We start from the raw sequence: 24055 nt of genomic DNA on the forward strand, positions 1-24055 counted from the left end.
AGTATTCAAATACTGGACGAAGTCATCAAATTGTTCTGGAGACCCTGACCAGACCAATAGGATGTCTTCCACGAATCGTAAATAAGATTTAACGTACTTGAGGTAAGGATTCTTAGTGGTGTAAACATAATCGTTCTCAAACTGTGCCAAGAAAAGATTAGCGTACGTGCAAGACAACGGTGTCCCCATCGGAGTCCCGGTGTCTTGCCTGTACCAATGATCTTCAAACTTAAAGGTACTGTTAGTGAAGCCCTTCATTTTGTGCTGACTAATGAAATTAATGTATTTCTCAGAACTGTCAGTTTTTTTTAAAGATGTCTATAACAGCATGTACACCCGCCTGGTGGGGTATGCGGGTGTAGAGGCTGACGACATCTATCAAGCATAAGCTCCACCCTTCCTGCCATTGGATCTCATTAAGTATCTGTAGGAGATGGCCAGTATCCTTAATATAAGCTGGTATAGCAGGCAATAGTGGATGAAGAAGCCAGTCAAGATAATGTGAGATGTGCTCAGTCACTGAGCCTATCCCCGCCACAATAGGTTGGCCTGGGGGACGGCTCAGTGACTTGTGCACTTTCGGGAGATGGTACCAGCAGGCAGGTTTAGGGCATACAGGGATCAATCTCTCAGCACCTTTTTTAGATATTATCCCTTCTGCAATGAATTATGGAGAAGTGATTTCAAGTTACTAAGGATCCTAGATGTAGGGTCACCAATAAGGGGGGTATATGTGGTAGCGTCAGCTAGTTGCCTTTCGGCCTCTTCTCTATACATATCACAAGACATAACTACCACACTCCCCGCCCCCCTTATCAGCTTTGGTAACCAATATATCCTCCCTAGATTTCAATGTATTCATAGCTCGTAGTTCTGCAGGGGTTAAATTAGATACAGCTTGCGGATAAAGCATAGACTTAACATCTCTAAGTACCGCTTTCTGGAACAGATCTAGGTTACTCCCTTGTGGGAGAGGGGGTGGGGGGGGGGGGAAATGTGATTTATTCCCTTTCTTAAACCTCTCACACCTTAGAACATCACATATTTACTCTATCCGAACGAGAAATAGCTCCATTTTGAACAATTAATTCCTTACAATCATACGCACAGTGTGAACGAACTCAGAGAGGCTTGAGAGCCTATAAGGTTCCAGTGCAATTTCAAGACTATCCGATTTTTATTGAAACATGGAAACAACCTCATATGGAGCACGCATTAAAACTCCAGCATATCATGCTCACACGTAGTAGAATTGAGTACGACAGGTTGTCTGAAGATTTATGAAAATTAAAAATGGAATATAACAAACGAGCACCTGAACAAATTGCTACTGTCTTTTTCAATAAACTTGAACCCAAATTGATTGTCCTGCAAGAAGAAACGAAAAATAAGAGACAAATTTTTCAGAGATAAAAGAGACTATGATAATCAGGTCTTCACATGGCATGCTAAAGCTAAGGGTACTACAACTTATAGAAACAAACATTTCCAGAGATTGAATACCCAAGCACAGTCAGTACCGCAACCTGTGGAACAGTGTGAACTACGTCCAAGTACCAAGACAGAGGAAGCACTCCCTTTAGGAAAACAAGCACAAGACGTGGCCGGAGGAAAAGATCTGAATGAAAAAAAACTAAAGAAAGATAACCACATGGAGACCCCTAAAGCAGTAATGAATGTCATTAACCTCACTGATGTCCATTTAGATCAGGATACCTTGTCACTTCTCTCTAAAGGACTGGATTTTGGCATCAGAGACAATTTAAGGACTGAACAGTTTGAAATTGATTTGTCCCACGCGATTAGAAATATCAATTTGTTTTTCTCAAATAAATTTGAAATTGAGCATGCAAGGTGCCCAGGAGATTTTCCCACACAGATAGGGCCGTTGGGCTTTTTGCCCACGGAATTTACCAGTGATGATATCAGCGACAGATTTACTAGCGGATGAGTACACTATCGATGAGGACAGTGGAGGTGTTACTGTAAAGCGGTTTAAGAAAGGGAATACATCTAATTCCCCCCCCCCCCCTCCCACAAGGGAGTCACCTAGATCTGTTCCAGAAAGCGGTACTTAGAGATGTTAAGTCTGTCCTTTATCCGCAAGCTGTATCTAATTTAACCCCTGCAGAACTACAAGCTATGAATGAATTGAAATCTAGGGAGGATATATTGGTAACTAAAGCTGATAAGGGGGGGGGGTAGTTATGTCTTGTGATATGTATAGAGAAGAGGCCGAAAGGCAACTAGCTGACACTAACACATATACCCCCCCCCCCTTATTGGTGACCCTACATCCAGGATCCTTGGTAAATTGAAATCGCTGATCCATAATTCGTTGCAGAAGAGACGATATCTAAAAAAAGGCACTGAGAGATTTATCCCTGTATGCCCTAAACCTGCCCGCTGGTGCATCAAGTCACTGAGCCGTCCCCCAGATCACCCTATTGTGGTGGGGATAGGCTCACTGACTGAGCACATCTCACATTATCTTGACTGGCTTCTTCATCCACTATTACCTGCTGTACCAGCCTATATTAAGGACACTGGCCATCTCCTACAGATACTTAATGAGATGCATTGGCAGGAAGGGTGGAGCTTATGCTCGATAGATGTAGTCAGCCTGTACACCCGCATACCCCACCAGGCGGGTGTACAGGCTGTTATAGAAATCTTAAAAGAAACCTTACAGTTCAGAGAAATACATAAATTTCGTTAGTGAAGCCCTTAATTTCATGCTAACTGACAGTACCTTTAAGTTTGAAGACCATTGGTACAGGCAAGACACCGGGACCCCGATGGGGACACCAGTGTCTTGCACGTACGCTAATCTGTTCTTGGCACAGTTTGAGAATGATTGTTTACACCCCTTAGAATCCTTACCTCAAGTACGCTTAATCTTATTTACGATTCGTGGACGACATCCTATTGGTCTGGTCAGGGTCTCCAGAACAATTTGACTTTGTCCAGTATTTGAATACTGTAAATACTTGTAATATGTCGTTCACCCTACAATTCGGAGGAGGCGTACTTGAGTTTTTGAATGTTAAGTTAAAAATCACAGATTCATAGATTGCACACTTGTCAGTGAGGGGTATCGTAAAACAGTGGCTAAAAACACTTGGTTACATTTTGGGAGTTCTCTCCCATTTACAGTCAAAAAGGGTATCCCCCTACGGACAGTTTGTCCGACGTAATAATAGTGATGTTAATACTTAACATGAACAGGCCAACAAGCTAGAATGTAGGTTAAAAGTAAGATGCTACCCGGAATTTCTTAATGAGTCTGGAAGACGTAAAGCTGATTCTAGGGAAAGGTCTTACTTGTTCACACGAGATTATAGTAACAGGTCGGAAGATGAAAATAATAGGTTTACTTTTACATTTAATAATTCACCAGTGAATAAAATAGAACAATCTGTTAGACGTAATTGGTATTTCCTGGATGCCGATGAAAATGTTAGAAAAGTACAAGCTCTGTAAAACTGAGATAAGAAAAAAGAATACCTGGATGAGTGAATTGATCCCAGAAGGTAACTACTCATGCAGGAATTGTAATTTTTGCAGATATAATTTGGGTGCTAAAGAGTTAAGAATGGGAGCTGTAACACACAGAGTGCGAGATTTTATTACATGTAAGACAAAGAACGTAGTTAGTCATCTATTGCCCCTGCGGGTTCTTTTATATAGAAAGGACCATCAGACAGTTATATGTTCGCATCAGAGAACACTTCTACTCCTTTCGTACCGGTAAAGGAGCAAGACGTCTCATCGCACATGTCAATGAGGTTCACTCTGGTAATCCCGATGTGCTGCGCTTTGCCGGAATTGAAAGGGTAGAAGAAAGACCAGGTATTCAGGCCAATAAGTATTTACTAAAGAGAGAAACTCAGTGGATACTTAAAACACAGGCAACAGGTGCCCTTGGTCTTAATGACAGTCGACCTGTCAGTATGCTTTTAATTAAGTGAGGTCTTTTAGACTATGTATCCGACCTACCTGGTTCCTCCCACAGGTTACGTTTTAATCACATGGTGTCCCTTCTCTGTAAGGGGATTGGTGGAGTTACGTGTACACACCTGTATATTAATCTTTGCGAATCCTGAGTTACTAAGGCCAGAGGAAGCACGCAACCCATGCGAAAAAACATCTGCTGTCGCCTCTAGTATACCCCCACACTGTGTTCCTCCCCACCGTATTTATGTGAGTATTTTCTACAAATAAAGAAGACTCGAGAAGCAGCGGTGAGTTGCCGACTATCTTTTGCTCTTTAAATTTTTGCTGTGCCCAGCTAGAGCACCATCGCCACTCTAGACGCAACTGCCAGCTTTACATCTGCACACCTAGATCCTGTACATACAGATTTAGTAGTGCCGGTCCTAGGGCTTTCTTCTTGTGTTATTTAGTTTGGAGCAACGACGTCTTGGGGGTGATTTGATCACGATGTACAAATATATGAACGGACAGTACAAAGATCTTTTTATACCTAAGCTGGTAACCATGACAAGGGGGCATCCTCTACATCTAGAGGAAAGGTTTCACCATCATTAGGGATGTACCTATACTAGTATCGGTATCTGGACCGATACTGGACATTTGCACGAGTACTTGTACTCGTGCAAATGTCCCCGATACCTAATCCGATACCTGCCGGCAGGAGTCCTTCGCACATCATAGCCGGGACCCATATTACCCCTTTAGGCACCTCTCCTAAATGTCCTGAGATTAATTGCTGTTAGCTCAGGGATTCTGATCGTGATCACCGCGGTGTAATCGTGGTTTCCCAATCAGCTGTGAGGACTGCGGCAGATCCCTTACCCTGCTCTGTGCAGCTGAATGTCACTCTTTTATTGCTGCCAGCCATGGCAGGCATTAGTAAAGGAGCGCTGATAACACTGATCACTGCTATGCTATTGCATAACGGTGATCAGTGTATGCAATCTACAGATTGCATGTAATAGGGACTAAAAAATGGGGACTAAAAAAGTGGGGGGAAAATGTGAATGAACCTCTTCCACATAAAAAAAATTTTAATCACCCCCCTTTTCAAAAAGTTTAAATAAAAATATATTTTTTTAATATAAAGCCCTTTCTCTTTTAAGAGAAAAACGCTTTTTTCCATTAAGGGTACATTCACACAGGCGGATCCACAGTGTATTTTACGCTGCAGATGCGCCGCTGAAGGACCACTACATGCTCCCTTTTAGATGTGCCTGCCCAGAGCTAGGCCGAGTGTGGCCGTGATGTGAGAGTACACTGCACATGCGCGCTGCGACTAGCACATCGCAGTGTGTCTGCTCGTGGCAGAGTATTGCCACTCCGAGCAGGCACATCTAAAGGCACCACGTAGCGGACCTTCAGCGGCGGATACACAGCGTGCAAATACTCTGTGGATGCCCCCATGTGAATGTACCCCTAAGGAAAAAAAAAATTTCACAAAAAAGTATCCGTAATTGATATCGGCGGGTACTTAACCCCTTAAGGACGCAGGACGTAAATGTACGTCCTGGTGCGGTGGTACTTAACACACCAGGACGTACATTTACGTCCTAAGCATAACCGCGGGCATCAGAGCGATGCCCGTGTCATGCGCGGCTGATCCCGGCTGCTGATCGCAGCCAGGGACCCGCCGGCAATGGCCGACGCCCGCAATCTCGCGGGCGTCCGCCATTAACCCCTCAGGTGCCGGGATCAATACAGATCCCGGCATCTGCGGCAGTGCGCGATTTGAATGAATGATCGGATCGCCCGCAGCGCTGCTGCGGGGATCCGATCATTCATAACGCCGCACGGAGGTCCCCTCTCCTTCCTCCGTGCGGCTCCCGGCGTCTCCTGCTCTGGTCTGTGATCGAGCAGACCAGAGCAGGAGATGACCGATAATACTGATCTGTTCTATGTCCTATACATAGAACAGATCAGTATTAGCAATCATGGTATTGCTATGAATAGCCCCCTATGGGGACTATTCAAGTGTAAAAAAAAATTTTAAAAAATGTTAAAGTAAAAAAAAAGTGAAAAATCCCCTCCCCCAATAAAAAAGTAAGACGTCCGTTTTTTCCTATTTTACCCCCAAAAAGCGTTAAAATTTTTTTTTATAGACATATTTGGTATCGCCGCGTGTGTAAATGTCCGAACTATTAAAATAAAATGTTAATGATCCCGTACGGTTAATGGCGTGAACGAAAAAAAAAAAAAAGTCCAAAATTCCTACTTTTTTAATACATTTTATTAAAAAATTATTATAAAAAATGTATTAAAAGTTTTTTATATGCAAATGTGGTATCAAAAAAAAGTACAGATCATGGCGCAAAAAATGAGCCCCCATACCGCCGCTTATACGGAAAAAAAAGTTATAGGTCATCAAAATAAAGGGATTATAAACGTACTAATTTGGTTAAAAAGTTTGTGATTTTTTTTTAAGCGCAACAATAATATAAAAGTATGTAATAATGGGTATCATTTTAATCGTATTGACCCTCAGAATAAAGAACACACGTCATTTTTACCATAAATTGTACGGCGTGAAAACGAACCCTTCCAAAATTAGCAAAATTACGTTTTTCGTTTTAATTTCCCCACAAAAATAGTGTTTTTTGGTTGCGCCATACATTTTATGATATAATGAGTGATGTAATTACAAAGGACAACTGGTCGCGCAAAAAACAAGCCCTCATACTAGTCTGTGGATGAAAATATAAGAGTTATGATTTTTAGAAGGCAAGGAGGAAAAAATGAAAACGTAAAAATTAAATTGTCTGAGTCCTTAAGGCCAAAATGGGCTGAGTCCTTAAGGGGTTAATAGAACGTATCTGTACTCGTACTCTTTGTTAAAAAAAAAAAATGGTATCGGGACATCCCTAACCATCATCATAGACTGGGATTCTTTACTGTTAGAGCAGTGATACTATGGAACTCTCTGCCACATGATGTTGTCATCTCTGACTTGATAAGCAAGTTCAAGGGGGCTTGTGTGTTTTTCTAGAGCAGGGGTATTCAACTGGCAGACTGCGGTCCAGATCCGGACCGTGGCCGCCAGTCATTCAGACCTTTGCCCGGATCTCTCCTCAGTCATTTGTAGACAGGCCTTTTAGACACCGATACGATGAATAGCTGTGGCCGGAGTGAGGCAACGCTGTGCTCCCTGCCCATTAACCCCTTCCCGCTATTGGACGTATGCATACGTCCAGGCGAACTACACATTTGCACAAATGGACGGATGCATATGTGCAAGCGATCTCCTGCTCTGCCGCGGGCAGCGCAGGAGATCGCGGGTGGGACTCAGCTGTCAATCACAGCCGGAGTCCCACCGCAGCTGCCGGGGCCGCGATCGCGCCGATCCCGGCAGCATTAACCCCATAGATGCCGTGATCAGTTCTGATCACGGCATCTATGGTGTTTGCAGGGGGAGCGCTCTCCCCCTGCCCATCAACGGTGGCGCCGCGATAAAATAAGGGGGATCGGGGGTGTCCAAGACACCCTCGATCCCCCTTGAAGTGATAGGAGTGAGGTGGCAGGGTTGCCACCCCTCCTATCCCTGCTATTGATCGGCGGAGCGATCGGTTCCCCCCCGCTATGCCCACCGATCGGTGTCCGGGCACAGCGGGGGGAACCATGTAATAGCGGCGGCGGCAGCGGCGGTCACTTACCTGGCGGAGGCTGTGATCATGGCGGCGGTGGAGGTGAGTATGGCGCCGCGTGTCCGGGAGTCTCTAAACTGTGGCCCTCCAGATGTTGCAAAACTAGAACTCCCACCATGCCTTGACAGCTGTTTGCTGTGTTGGCATGCTGGGAGTTGTAGTTTTGCAAGATTTAGAGGGGTTCAGGCTAGAGATCACTGACAGTGGTCTCTAAACTGTAGCCCTCCAGATGTTACAAAACTTCAACTCCCAGCATGCCCAGACAGCAGTTTGCTGTCTTAGCATGCTGAGATTTGTAGTTTTGCAACATCTGGAGGTCCACAGATTAGAGACCACTGTCAGTGATCTCCAGCCTGAACCCCTCTAAATCTTGCAAAACTACAACTCCCAGCATTCAGGAACAGCAAATGGCTGTCTCGGCATGCTGGGAGTTGTACTTGCGTGTCTCCAGCTGTTGCATAACTACATCTCCCAGCATTCCCTTTGGCAATCAGTACATGCTGAGAGTTGTAGTTCTGCAACAGCTTGAGGCACACTGGTTGGGAAATACAGAGTTAGGTAATAGGTTCTATTACCTAACTCAGTATTTTCCAACCAGTGTGCCTCCAGCTGTTGCAAAACTACAACTCCCAGTATGCACGTTCTGTCAGTGCATGCTGGGAGTTGTACTTTTGCCCCCCCCCATGTGAATGTACAGGTTACATTCACACTGGCGGCGGATTACAGTGAGTTCCCCGCTTCAAGTTTGAGCTGCAGCCGCAGCTCAAACTCCTAGCGGGAGACTCAGTGTAATCCGCCGTCAGTGTGAATGTAACCTAAAAACACTACACTACACTAACATAAAATAAAGAGTAAAACACTACATATACACACATACACTGCCCCCCCTACCACCCCCCTTCCCCCCCAATAAAAATGAAAAACGTATCCTACAGCAGTGTTTCCAAAACGGAGCCGCCAGCTGTTTCAAAACAAAAACTCCCAGCATTTCTGGACAGCCATTGACTGTCCAAGCATGCTGGGAGTTTAGCAACAGCTGGAGGCACCCTGTTTGGGAATCACTGGTGTAGAATACCCCTATGTCCACCCCTATGCAAATCCATAATTTAGGCCTCAAATGCGCATGGCGCTCTCACTTTGGAGCCTTGTCGTATTTCAAGGCAACAGTTTAGGGCCACATATGGGGTATCGCCGTGCTCGGGAGAAATTGCCTTACAAATTTTGGGGGGCTTTTTCTCCTTTTACCCCTTATGAAAAGGTAAAGTTGGGGTCTACACCAGCATGTTAGTGAAAAAAAAAAAACATTTTTGTACACTAACATACTGGTGTTGCCCCATACTTAAAAATTTCACAAGCGGTAAAAGAAAAAAAGCCTCCAAAATTTGTAACGCAATTTCTCCTGAGTACGGAGATACCCCATATGTGGGTGCAAAGTGCTCTGGGGGCGCACAACAAGGCCCAGAAGGGAGAGTGCACCATGTAAATTAGAGGTCTAAATTGGTGATTTGCACAGGGGTGGCTGATTTTACAGCGGTTCTGACATAAGTGCAAAACAATAAATACCCACATGTGACCCCATTTTGGAAACTACACCCCTCACGGAATGTAATAAGGGGTACAGTGAGCATTTACACCCCACAGGTGTCTGACAGATCTTTGAAACAGGGGCCTGTGAAAATGAAAAATAATTTTTTTAATTTGCACAGCCCACTGTTCCAAAGATCTGTCAAATGCCAGTGGGGTGTAAATTCTCCCTGCACCCCTTATTACCTTCCGTGAGGGGTGTAGTTTTAAAAAAATGGGGTCACATGTGGGGGGGGTCCACTGTTCTGGCACCACGGGGGGCTTTGGAAATACACATGGCCAAATTCTCTCTCCAAAAGCTCGATGATGCTCCTTCTCTTCTGAGCATTGTAGTTCGTCCCCAGTGCACTTCACGTCCACTTATGGGGTATTTCCATACTCAGAAGAGATGGGGTTACAAATTTTGGGGGGTATTTTCTGCTATTATCCCTTGTAAAAATGTCAAATTTGGGGGAAAACAAGCATTTTAGTGTAAAAAAGCAGAGCACTTTTCATCCCCATATTGGTGTTTTCTGAATCGGGAGAAATTGGGCTTCAAATTTTGGGGGGTATTTTCTGCTATTTTCTTTTTTAAAAATGTAAAATTTTTGCTAAACCAAGCATTTTTGGTAAAAAATAATAATTTTTTTTTACATATGCAAATGTCGTGAAACACCTGTGGGGTATTAAGGTTCACTTTATCCCTTGTTACGTTCCTCAAGGGGTCTAGTTTCCAAAATGGTATGCCATGTGTTTTTTTTTGCTGTCCTGGCACCATAGGGGCTTCCTAAATGCGACATGCCCCCAGAGCAAAATTTGCTCTCGAAAAGCCAAATATGACTCCTTCTTTTCTGAGCATTGTAGTTCGCCCGTAGTGCACTTCAGGTCAACTTATGGGGTACCTCCATACTCAGAAGAGATGGGGTTACAAATTTTGGGGGGTATTTTCTGCTATTAACCCTTGCAAAAATGTGAAATTTGGGGGGAAACACACATTTTAGTGAAATTTTTTTTATTTTTTTTTTACATATGCAAAAGGCATGAAACACCTGTGGGGTATTAAGGCTCACTTAATTCCTTGTTACGTTCCCCAAGGGGTCTAGTTTCCAAAATGGTATGCCATGTGTTTTTATTTTTTTTTGCGGTTTTGGCACCATAGGGGCTTCCTAAATGCAACATGCCCCCCAAAAACCATTTCAGAAAAACGCACTCTCCAAAATCCCCTTGCCGCTCCTTCGCTTCTGAGCCCTCTACTGCGCCCGCCGAACACTTTACATAGACATATGAGGTATGTGCTTACTCGAGAGAAATTGGGCTACAAATTCAAGTATAAATTTTATCCTTTTATCCCTTGTAAAAATTCAAAAATTGGGTCTACAAGAACATGCAAGTGTAAAAAATGAAGATTTTGAATTTTCTCCTTCACTTTGCTGCTTTTCCTGTGAAACACCTAAAGGGTTAAAACACTTACTGAATGTCATTTTGAATACTTTGGGGGGTGCAGTTTTTGTAATGGGGTCATTTATGGGGTATTTCTAATATGAAGACCCTTCAAATCCACTTCAAACCTGAACTGGTCCATGAAAAATAGCGAGTTTGAAAATTTTGTCAAAAATTGTAAAATTGCTGCTGAACTTTGAAGCCCTCTGGTGTCTTCCAAAAGTAAAAACACGTAAATTTTATGATGCAAACATAAAGTAGACATATTGCATATGTGAATCCCAAAAAAAATATTAGGAATATCCATTTTCCTTACAAGCAGAGAGCTTCAAAGTTAGAAAAATGCAAAATTTTCAATTTTTTCATCAAATTTGGGGATTTTTCACCAAGAAAGGATGCAAGTTACCACAAAAATTTACCACTATGTTAAAGTAAAATATGTCCCGAAAAAACAATCTCGGAATCTGATTGATAAGTAAAAGCATTCCAGAGTTATTAATGTTTAAAGTGACAGTGGTCAGATGTGCAAAAAAGGGCTGAGTCCTAGAGGTGAAAATGGTCTGTGTCCTTAAGGGGTTAAAAAAGCTATAGAGAAAAATGTATCTATAACAAGGGGGCATCCTCCACGTTTAGAGGAAAGAAGGTTTCTACGCCAGCACAGATGGGGGTTCTATACTGTAAGAGCAGTGAGACTGTGGAATTCTCTCCCGGAGAAGGTGGTCATGGTGAACTCTGTAAAATAATTTAAAAGGGGACTGGATGCATTTTTGGAGAGTAAGAACATTGGTTGTGTATACTAGATTTATAGGGACAGAACGTTGATCCAGGGATTTATTCTGATTGCCATATTTGGAGTCGGGAAGGAATTTTTACCTCTAGTATGAGGGTTTTTTGCCTTCCTCTGGATCAACTCAGTAGGGACTCATTAGGGTTATAGGTTGAACTTGATGGACTCTGGTGTTTTTTAAACCTTATGAACGATGTTACCATCGCTATTTCTGGGGGCACAGCAGCATCGCTAATTCTGGGGGCACAGCAGCATCGCTAGTTCTGGGGGCACAGCGGCATCGCTAGTTCTGGGGGCACAGCGGCATCGCTAGTTCTGGGGGCACAGCGGCATCGCTAGTTCTGGGGGCACAGCGGCATCGCTAGTTCTGGGGGCACAGCGGCATCGCTAGTTCTGGGGGCACAGCGGCATCGCTAGTTCTGGGGGCACAGCGGCATCGCTAGTTCTGGGGGCACAGCGGCATCGCTAGTTCTGGGGGCACAGCGGCATCGCTAGTTCTGGGGGCACAGCGGCATCGCTAGTTCTGGGGGCACAGCGGCATCGCTAGTTCTGGGGGCACAGCGGCATCGCTAGTTCTGGGGGCACAGCGGCATCGCTAGTTCTGGGGGCACAGCGGCATCGCTAGTTCTGGGGGCACAGCGGCATCGCTAGTTCTGGGGGCACAGCGGCATCGCTAGTTCTGGGGGCACAGCGGCATCGCTAGTTCTGGGGGCACAGCGGCATCGCTAGTTCTGTGCGGCACAGCGGCATCGCTAGTTCTGTGCGGCACAGCGCCATCGCTAGTTCTGTGCGGCACAGCGCCATCGCTAGTTCTGTGCGGCACAGCGCCATCGCTAGTTCTGTGCGGCACAGCGCCATCGCTAGTTCTGTGCGGCACAGCGCCATCGCTAGTTCTGTGCGGCACAGCGCCATCGCTAGTTCTGTGCGGCACAGCGCCATCGCTAGTTCTGTGCGGCACAGCGCCATCGCTAGTTCTGTGCGGCACAGCGGCATCGCTAGTTCTGTGCGGCACAGCGGCATCGCTAGTTCTGTGCGGCACAGCGGCATCGCTAGTTCTGTGCGGCACAGCGGCATCGCTAGTTCTGTGCGGCACAGCGGCATCGCTAGTTCTGTGCGGCACAGCGGCATCGCTAGTTCTGTGCGGCACAGCGGCATCGCTAGTTCTGTGCGGCACAGCGGCATCGCTAGTTCTGTGCGGCACAGCGGCATCGCTAGTTCTGTGCGGCACAGCGACTTCATTAATTCTGGGGGCACTGCGACTTCATTAATTCTGGGGGCACAGGGGCATCATTAATTTTGTCACAGTGGCATAATTCTGGGGGCACAGCATCATTAAAGGGGTTCTTCGGCCCTGAGGCATCTTATCCCCTATCCAAAGGGTAGGGGATAAGATGTCCCACCCTGGGGGTCCCGCCGCTGGGGACCCCTGCAATCTTGTATTTGCCACCCACCTGTTTGAGCTGCACGCCGTGGTGCCAGCTCACAAACAGCCGGGTGGCGACCACAGGGCCAGAGTATCGTGACGTCACGACCCTGCCCCTGTGTGACGCCTTAGCATTCAGCTTGGATCTTCACCAGATGGCAGACCTGGATAGGCGGTCCCTCACAAAAAATAGTTGAGTACCCCTGTTCTAGAGAAAAATAATTTTACAGGTTACGGATACTAGATAAAAATGGATAGAATGTTGATCCAGGGATTTCTTCTGATCGCCATATTGGAGTTGGTAAGTAATTTTTCTTCTCATAGGGCAACTGGCATCATCCTCATGAGAGGTTTGTGCCTTTTTCTGGATCAACTGAGAAGGGCTTCAGGTTAAATTTGATGGACTCGTGTTTTTTTCAACCTTACAAACTATATAACTTTGTAACCTGCAGGTTTTTAAGTCCTTCATAATAATGACTTTACCCTACTTTGTTGCCCCATCTGTTTTATCAGTAGGTTTTCTGCTGCTTCCATTATACTTGACGACTTATAACAAACTCCTATCAGTAATTTATTGCTCTTATCCCCTCCAGTTATTTCCACTCATAGAAACTCCACGTGATCATTTTTCCCACCTATGTCTTTGCATAGAATAGGATTTTACATATTAGCAAACTCCTCTCCTTTTTTTTTTACCTATATGGTCATTTCTGAACAGAATGTAATTGCAAATTAACCATCTAGTCATAGCTCACATCCAACCATGTCTCACTTATCTTCTTTATGTCTGTCTTTTCCAACATTAATAGTTCCAGTTTCTCCATCTTATTATTGAGAGTTTTGATATAATTATACATACACCTAATGTTTTAATACATTTTCTTTTCCTCTTACCAGTTGTCAAATAAACCCCTCCCTCTGCTCCAACCACAGTTTTATTACTTAGCCCCACTGTTTTCATACGCTACTCTTCCCCACTATATTATAGTTTCCCTCCCCTCTAGTCCCTATTTTAAACCCCTTTGCCCTTCTGGCCATCGTCTCCCCAGGCACCCTTCCCATTGAAGTGCATCCCGTCCCTACCGTAAAGCTTGTATCTGACAGAAAAGTTGTCCCAGTTCTCAATAAACCCAAACCCCTCCTTCCTACACAAGTTTCTGAGATGAGACACTTGTTTAGCTCCCTTATCTCCCACTTCCTTTCTGGTGTGACATTTGGTAATGTAATACTTCAGAAAATATCACCTTGGAGGTCCCTGCCTTAAGCTTGCTGCCTAAGTCTAAGGGCACTCCACCTACCTCTTGGTGCCAATGTGCACCATGAAGGATGGGTTTACTCCAGACCCTCCCAGTAATCAGTCAACCCCATCCATGTTATGCCGGAGGCCTGCGCCAGGAAGCTAACACACGGTTTGAAGATTCCAGTCTTTGTGACAGATCGCCCTGTCTGTCCCCCTAATTATTGAATCTCCAATACCAGCACCTGTCTGGCCTGCCTTGCACACTTCCTCCCAACCTTACTGAAACAGACACCCCCCCTGGTTGTCAGAGGCAGTGTCTTGCTGCAGCACTGCTAGCTCTGAACTGACCACCTTCTTATCTGGCACCCTGACAAACTTGTTGGGGTGTGCCAGATCAGAACTAGCCTTCTTGACTGTTATCCCTCTACCCGCCTTCTAACTATATTTGTTTCATAGAAGTTCCCCGCTCCTGTACAACTTTTGTGAACTGTTGACAATCCTTTTGAAAAAATTTCTGGCTTTGGTGCAAAAAATGCATGAAAACCAAAAATACCTTGTCTCTCCAAAAATAAGCCCGGGTCTTATATAAATTTTAGTCCCAAAAAACACACTAGGGATTATTTTCAGGATAGGGCTTATTTATTTATTGGGGGGCTGCAGGAGTGTGGAGGATGGGGTGCTGTAGCAGTGTGGAGGATGGGGGGCTGTAGCAGTGTGGTGGATGCTGCACCCCCCCCCATCTTCCACACTGCCACAGCCCCCCATCCTCCACACTGCTACAGCCCCCCATCCTCCCACAGCCCCCCCCATCCTCCACACTGCTACAGCCCCCCCATCCTCCACACTGCTACAGCCCCCCCATCCTCCACACTGCTACAGCCCCCCATCCTCCACACTGCTACAGCCCCCCATCCTCCACACTGCTACAGCCCCCCCCCATCCTCCACACTGCTACAGCCCCCCATCCTCCCACAGCCCCCCAATCCTCCACACTGGCGGCCATGGTCCGGATCTGGACCGCGGTCCGCCAGTTGATTACCCCTGGCCTAGGTCTTATTTTTGGGGTAGGGCTTATTGCAGCCCACCCTGAAAATACTGCTAGGGCTTACTTTCGGGTGGGGAAACACGGTATTATTAAACTCCAAGGAGGACTTTACCTTCATTAACTCTAAACTATGTTAGTGATCTCAAACTGAAAATAAGATTAAAGTGGAAGTGTTCTGGTGCAGTCAATATGATAATTCTATAAATACTGATAAGGTCTTTTTTTTTTTTTTGCTGTTCTTTACCTAATGTTATTTTGTTTCCCTTTCTCTTAAAGCGTATCGCTGGCATCACAGCTATGTTACAGCACTCACTTGAAGGTCTCCTGTTAGAAGGCCTTCAGACCTCTAATGTGGATATAATTCGTCACTGCTTGAGAACATATGCCACGATTGACAAAACAAAGGATGCAGAAGCACTTGTTGGCCAGGTGCTCGTAAAACCATATATTGTTGAGGTATGTCTTTCTTTGACCTTCAGTGCATTGCAACCACTAAGGCTTCTTTCACACTATATTTTGCTAAGTTTTAAAGACCCTTTACAATGTCCTTTTAAACGGCCGTTACAAAATCCCATTCAAGTCTATGGGATTTTTTGATTATCCGTTATCACCCGTTATAGCCACTTATGAATGACGGACATAATTTGTGGCAGGAGAAATAACGTTACATGCACTAATTTTTCTCCCATCACAAATAACGTCTGTTATTCATAACGGGCAATAACGGATAATCCAAAAATCCCATAGACTTGAATGGGATTTTGGAACAGCAGTTTAATGGCCGTTTTTAAGGGTTTTCTTAATGGGACATTGTAACGGGTCTTTAAAAAGGAGCAATATGTAGTGTGAAAGGAGCCTAAGCTGGAAATAGTATTGAAATCCCAGTAGTCTCAGCTGCTGAGTGTTTAGGATCCCATCACGCTTACTGGCATCTCTTGTCTCTGTATACAGTATGTTTCCTTGTGTCTTATGTTTCCAAAACCCTTTTCACTCTGTCTCGTGATATTTATTGTACTGTTATGGGAACAATTACAACATTTGGTTAAGGCATACAAGTCACTTCAGGTAACTTAGCTGGATAAACTGCCATGTGTTTTTGCATAAGCAGTTGCTTTTTTTCTGGGTATTATATAACCTATATAGGGCATTTTTCATCATCTTCTAAGAACTTGTAGCAACATGGAGGGTATTCTGTAATTGTACAGAGCAGCTTAAAGGGAACCTGCCAGCAGATTGCACCATATAACTGTTGACATGTTATATAGGGTCAAGTAAGTTTTCTCATCATGTCCAGATATCCTGCTGAGAATGACTTAAAAAAAATGCCCTGCACTCTATGGTAATGAGCCCCAAGCAGTCCCAGGGGTGTTATCTGTTCCTCTTGTAGTAGTGGCATTACTTAAGTACAATTTACATCCCATGCATGCTGAAATCATTGTTTTGCTCCCTCTGCTAAGGAAAATCTGCTGATAGGTTACCTTTTAAGTAAATAAAGCCCTGTGGTGGTATCAAATACTCCCAATACACTTGTATACTTTCTTTGCAGTCTTTGTTAGCTTAACCCCTTAAGGACGCAGCTAATTTTCACTTTAAGGACAGAGCCATTTTTTGCAATTCTGACCACTGTCACTTTAAGCATTAATAACTCTAAGATGCTTTTACCGATTATTCTGATTCTGAGATCGTTTTTTTCATGACAAATTGTACTTAATTTTAGTGGTAAATTTTTGTTGTTACTTGCATCCTTTCTTGGTGAAAAATCCCAAAATGTCATGAAAATTTAGAAAATGTTGCATTTTTCTAACTTTGAAACTCTCTGCTTGTAAGGAAAATGAATATTCCAAATAAATTATATATTGATTCACATCTACAATATGTCTACTTTATGTTGGCATCATAAAATGGACATATTTTTACTTTTTGAAAACTTAAGGGCTTCAAAGTATAGCAGCAATTCTCAAAATGTTCATGAAAATTGCAAAATCTGAAGGGACAGATGTTAAAGAACTACAACTCCCAGCATGCATGAGCAGTCTAGGCATGCTGAGAGTTGTAGTTTTGCAACATCTAGAGGGCTACCGCTTGTGCACCACTGTAATAGTGGTCTCTAACTGGGACCCTCCAGATGTTGCAAAACTACAACTCCCAGCAACCATGGCAACCCCCGTCTTCAACTACCATTGGTCAGCACTCATTGATGACTAATGGTAGAGGATAGGAGGAGGCTGCAGCACTGCACCCTCGCTCCTATCCCTCAGGATGATCGGGGCTGTCACTGACTGCTCCGATCATCCCTATTTTCCGGGCGATCGGGTCAACAGAGACCCGATCAGCCCGGAATAGCAGAAAATCGCATGTCTGACTTGACATGCGATTTCCTGTGATCGCCGACATGGGGGGGTCTCAGGACCCCCCTCGGCGATGTGTCGGGATGCCTGCTGAATGATTTCAGCAGGCATCCCGGTCCGGTCCCCAACCGGCTAGCGGGGTAGGTGGCACCAATCGAAATTGGCCTAAATTGTCCTTCACTGCCTTCTATGGTCTCCCACATATGTTCAGATAGGTATTCATAACACTATTAGTGCAGAAATGTTTGTAACAGATTTTGAGAATGTGATCATGTTAAGTTTACCTATTACTTTAAAGATGTATTCCCATTGTAAACAATTATTTTCATATCAACTGGCTATAGAAAGTTAAAGATTTGTAAATCACTTCTGTTAAAAAACTTAATCCTTCCAGTGTTTATCAGATGCTGAAGTTGAGTTGTTCTTTTCTGTCTTACAACAGTGCTCTCTGCTGACACCTCTGTCCATGTCCAGAGCAGGATAGGTTTGCTATGGAGATTTGCTCCTACTCTGGACAGTTCCTGGCATGGACAGAGGTGTCAGCAGAGAGCACTGTGGTCAGTCAGAAAAGAACACCTCAACTTCCTCTATAGTATACAGCAGCTAAGTACTGGAAAGATTAAGATTAAGATTAAATATTAGTAATTTATAAATCTTTAACTTTCTGGCACCAGTTGATAAAAAAAATAAAAAATTGTTTGCCACTGGAGTACTCCAGTGTACCTGTAAAATCACAGAAAAAATATGCTTATATATGTGGCTCACTGGGTCATGCAGATGCTTTACATGTGTTTAGATTCTGTAGTTGGCTCACAATTCCCACTGTTCATCTGCTCACTCATTCTAACATCTACTGCTCAGGACAGAGTGGGTTTGAGGCACGCCCTCACTCACCATGCATTTATTTTTTCCCTGAATCTGTTATGTGGAGTCTCTTCATCCATTCACTGCAGGCTTCTCTGTAACCCCTCCTCTCTGTATTTATGCTGCAGTCTGAGAGACGGGACTGAGCTCAGAGGAGTGCTAGTTTTGGCCTCAATTCCTGGATCAAAGCAGGAATAAAGATGATGCTGCAGCCAGATTGATTATGTGCTGGATAGAATAAGGCCCTTTAGTGATCTTTTTTTCTTTTTTTCTTCTTGCTTTCTTATTAGCCATTATTTCTAAAGAATAAAAAAGGGGGGATGGAAAAAAAAATGTGTATTAAAAAAAGGTACTGTACAACGTAATCATAAAATGTTTTGATTCTATCAGAGCCCATTTAAGTTTTAAATAGTTTTTAAAATAAGTTTTCAAAATAAGGTGCAGATGTCAATTAACTGAACCCGATACAACCGCCGGCACATTGTTACAGAGGTTAGTGTCCTTATGTTAACCATACCTTGTTATGTAATGTGGTGGCTTTGTTCAAATAGGTGGGGGGGTTAGATTTTTGTGACCATGGCTTCTTTTTGCCCAGTAGTGGCCCTTTGTGTGTTGCTAGCAATGAGGATTTCTGTGCGCTCAGGGAGTCTGCGAACCTGTCCGACACACTGTGTGTGCGGTTGTCCTTGGCATACTCGACAAAACACGTATGGCCGCTGTCAGGCAACATACCTCTGGCCAAGCCTTTCCCATACCCTGGGATGCACAAAATTTTTTTTACTTTATAGACTAAAACCACCACATTATATAAAAAGGTAAGGTTAGCATGGGGACACTAACCCCTGCTATACTGTGCCAGAAGTTTTATGGCATTTAGTTAAGTGACTTTTACACTTTAAAGGTAACAAGGGTGTCTTTGTTATAATGACAATGGTACAGAAAAACCACCCTAACATTATTGCTTTTAGTAATACGCTTTGTGCAGTTAGTTTTTTTCATATGAAGTTAAACAGTGCCACCTCCTGGCTTGCTTGATATATAACCGATAAATAAGCTCTTATCTGTGTTTATACATACAATTTTAATTAGTTAGTGTTGTTACATATATAGTATTGTTGAAAAAAAGACACTCAGGGGAAGAGATGAATGAGGTAGGGGGGTGTGATACTCCATATGTACGAATTTAATTTTGTTCTAAGAATTTGTCTAAGCTTTTTTTGTTTAAGCCATCAACTGTTTTGTAAATTGCTCCAAACAGTAATAGTGCCCAGTACTTTGTGTCTTCATATAGCATTAGGCCCATCTGTGCTCCCATATAGCAATTAGAGCCCCCACAGTAATAAGGCCCTCCACACTGTGTAGAAGGTCCATTTCACTATAGGGGACATTTATCATTGTTTGCTTTGGTAAGCAAGTTCTGTATTATTTTAATTTTTTTTTTGCTTTAGTTTTGCTTATGTGCTACATATTTATTATACTATCACAGGGGGTTGTTAAATTTGGAGCACATAAGCAAAACAAATAAGTCGTAGCTGAGACTTTTGTGAGACTTTAGTGACTTTTTAAATTTGCTCACGTACAGGAGTTTACTTTTTTTGCCTACTAAATATCTGACCACTGCAATTTGAAAACTGAAATTTGTTTAAGTTTTTAACTTTTTGCTTACTCACAAGTCGCACAAAAAAGTGCTTAAGCGCATGTGAGACTTTTTGTGCGACTTTTGTAAGCAAAGAAAAGGCTCTAAATACCTTTATAAATGTCCCCCTATGTTCCCACATAGTAGAAGGTCCATTATGCCCCCCCATAGTATAAGGCCTTTTATCTCCCCATATAGTATATGGCTTATTATGCCCCCCACTATGCCTTCCATGAAAAGAAATACAAGAAAAAAAATATTACCTGTCACACTGCTACCCCGACGCAGATCCTCTCTCTCCTCCTGTTGCCGTCCTCTCTTCTGTAAGAGTCTGCATTGCAGGAAGTTTTATATATTAAAGGTACCTGCGCCGAAGATTGTAGCAGGGGGATTGTTGTGGCTCATGGCTTGGGGTAGAATTAGACTTGGGGCAAAAGGTTATACAATAACTGCTTAGTCACGTCTGTAGACAATGTGTAAGTTACCAAAATGACAGAAAACCATGTGGTCAGTGTATACTCAAAATGGCTGCCGACCAAGAAGTCTTAGTAAATATTCAAAATGGCTGCTCACCATGTGGTTAAGTGAAAACAATTTACTCCCAAAACTACAGATAAATTAGAAGACAATTAAGCAGAATTACTGGAGCCCAAATGGACAAATATGTACCCCCAAAGACCAGGAATTCTGGCAGATTTATATCCTAACAGTTAACAAACAATGTTGACAATCACTCGGAATGCAGCAAATGATAATAAAACATTCCAATTAAACACTAGTAATACTAACTATACATTTAGCTATGCAGTACTAAATACATTTCACATGATGATTATAAAGGCATATCAAGGCTATCCGAGTGATTTCATCTAGACAAATATAAAAATGCACACAAATGATACAGTTTTATACTTAGCCTTCCAGTATCTTAGATAAAAAGGTAGATATGTTTCATTTGTTCTGGTCGATGAATTGGCCTTTGGTGTCCCATGGCCCTGGAAGCCTACATCTTGAGAAATGTCCCAGGAACAGCCTTCAGAGGTGAAAGGGGGAAAAAAAGACCCCCAAAAATGATCAGCAAAGTGTTATCTAAATGATGCCCCTCCCCGATTCTACACCCTCAAGGTTATTCCCTGCGCCTTAACACAGTCAAACCATTCTAAAACAAAAGACAGGAAGTTCTATTGAAATGAACCCTTCCAGTGTTGAAAAGGAGGCATTTAATCTGTGAAGCAATAACTTTGTGAAGTTTATGGGCATAAAAAACACAAATATAGCATAAAATATTCATATCCATAACAGGGATAACGTGCTGGTAAGCTCATGAAGTGCCGACTCCTATGCTCCAATGAAAGTATCAACTTCTATCACAGCATTGAGTGGACGCTTATGAACTGCAAACAAGTGCTGTTATTAACAATGCTCTGTTGCAGTTTAACCCCTTTAGAACCAAAAGTTTTTCTGTTTTTGCACTTTCGTTTTTTCCTCCTTTCCTTTTAAAAATCATAACCCTTTCAATTTTGCACCTAAAAATCCATATGAGTGCTTATTGTTTGCGCCACCAATTCTACTTTGTAATGACATCGGTCATTTTATTCAAAAAATCTACGGCGAAGTGGGAAAAAGTCATTGTTCAACAAAATTGCAGAAAAAACCCCCACAATTTTGCTTCCCTTTCTACGCAGTACATTTTTCGTTAAAAATTGCACTTTATCTTTATTCTGTAGGTCCATATGATTAAAATGATACCCTACTTATATAGGTTTGATTTTGTCAAACTTTTGGAAAAAATCATACATGCACGAAAATTTATACGTTTAAAATTGTCTTATTCTGACCCCTATAACTTTATTTAATTGTCTGCGTATGGAGTGGTATGAGGGATAATTTTTTGCGCCGTGATCTGAAGTTTTAATCGGTACCATTTTTGTTTTGAGCTTACTTTTTGATCGCTTTTTACTGTATATACTCGAGTATAAGCCGAGTTTTTCAGCATGATTTTTCGTGCTGAAAACACCCTTATACTCGAGTGAACTCTCCGCCCTCAGTGGTCTTCCACCTGCGGACCTCCAGATGTTTCAAAACTACAACTCCCAGCAAGCCCGGGCAGCCATCGGCTTGCTTGGAGTTGTAGTTTTGAAACCTCTGGAGGTCCGCAGGTTTTAGACCACTGCGGCCTTCGACATCATCCAGCCTCCCCTCCACCTCTCACCCCCTTTAGTTTTGTACTCACCTCCACTCGGCGGGACATTAGGGTGCGCTGGTCCGGTGCTGCAGGACTGTCCGGTGGGATAGTGGTTCCGGGCTGCCATCTTCACCGGGGGGCCTCTTCTCCGCGCTTCAGGTCCGGGCCCGGAATAGTCACGTTGCCTTGACGACGACGCAGAGGGACATTCATTACTAACGCCCCTCTGCATCGTCGTCAAGGCAACGCCTCTATTCCGGCCCCAAAGCGCGGTGAAGAGGCCCCCCGGGGAAGATGGCAGCCCGGAACCACTATCCCACTGGACAACCTCCCAACCGGACAGTCCTGCAGCACCGGACCAGCGCACCCTAAAGTCCCGCCGAGCCGAGGTGAGTACAGAACTAACGGGGGGGAGGGGGGGGGGCTGGATGATGTCGAAGGCCGCAGTGGTCTTCAACCTGCGGACCTCCAGAGGTTTCAAAACTACAACTCCGATAGCTGCCCGGGCTTGCTGGGAGTTGTAGTTTTGAAACATCTGCAGGTCCGCAGGTTGAAGACCACTGTATCAGACATTGACAAGCTGTGATGATGAAGGTGGGGGGTGGGGGGGGGCTGATGACATGCGGTGATGATGAAGGTGGGGGGTGGGGGGGCTGATGACATGTGGTGATGATGACAAGGGGATGATGAAGGGGGGGTGTGGGATGATGACAAGGGGATGATGAAGGGGGGGGTGTGGGATGATGACAAGGGGATGATGAAGGGGGGGGGGGGGGTGGGATGATGACAAGGGGATGATGAAGGGGGGGTGTGGGATGATAAGGGGATGATGATGATGAAGGGGGGGTGTGGGATGATAAGGGGATGATGATGATGAAGGGGGGGTGTGGGATGATAAGGGGATGATGAAGGGGGGGTGTGGAATGATGACAAGGGGATGATGACAGGGTAATGATGAAGGGGGGATGATGACAGGCGGTGATGATGAAGGGGGGATGATGACAGGGTGATGATGATGAGGGTGTTAATGACGGGGGTCTGGATGATGACAGGGGGGATGATGTATTTCCCACCCTAGGCTTATACTCGAGTCAATAACTTTTCCTGGGATTTTGGGGTGAAATTAGGGGCCTCGGCTTATATTCGGGTCGGCTTATACTCGAGTATATACGGTATTCCTTTTTTATGGTATAAAAAGTGACCAAAAATACCCTATTTTGGATTTTGGAATTTTTTTGCACGTACGCCATTGACCGTGAGGATTAATTTGATATATTTTTATAGTTCGGACATTTACGCACGCGGTGATACTACATATGTTTTTTTATGTTTATATATTTTTTATATGGAATTTGGGAAAAGGGGGTGATTTAAACTTTTAATAAGGAAGGGGTTAATGAGTGTTTTTAAACTTTTTTTTTTTTTTACTCTTTTAATCCCCTTAGTGGACTTTTAGGAGGAATAATTTCATTCCTCATACAGATGAATGTGGTTCTCTAAAACCACATTCATCTGTGTGCTCCGCGCTCGATTGATAAAGCCTGGTCCTGCATTGGCTTTATCATTCGGAGCTCCGGAGCCAGCATGGAAGGAGAGGTTATCCCTCAGCACTGGATCACCCCTGTGGGGGGGACTATCCACCCCACTGGACCACCAGGGATGGGATGCAGGCACCTTTAGACGCCGCTGTCAGCCTTGACAGCAGCGATCTAAAGGGTTAATAGCCGGCCACGGCGATCGCCGCATGTCTGCTATTAACGCCGGCCCCAGCCACAGGAATCAGCTGGGGGCCGGCTTGTATGACGCAGGCTCGCGTCTTACACTGTTAACGGCCATTGGACGAGTATAGATGTCCATGGTCCTTAACCAGTTAAAAGCGCCTGCTCA

At 44.0% G+C, this 24055-nt stretch overlaps 1 protein-coding gene across 2 annotated transcripts in view; it reads left to right on the plus strand.

Moving 5' to 3' along the window:
* Positions 1-24055, plus strand: part of COG2 (component of oligomeric golgi complex 2) — a 273237-nt gene that overhangs the window by 86253 nt on the left and 162929 nt on the right. For both annotated transcript variants that reach the window (XM_056566965.1, XM_056566966.1), the window contains one exon: positions 15412-15591. In XM_056566965.1, the coding sequence (XP_056422940.1) occupies positions 15412-15591 (180 nt within the window). The remainder of the gene's footprint in view (positions 1-15411; positions 15592-24055) is intronic.

The sequence above is a fragment of the Hyla sarda genome, chromosome 3 (assembly GCF_029499605.1).
Source record: "Hyla sarda isolate aHylSar1 chromosome 3, aHylSar1.hap1, whole genome shotgun sequence".
Lineage (NCBI taxonomy): Eukaryota > Metazoa > Chordata > Amphibia > Anura > Hylidae > Hyla > Hyla sarda.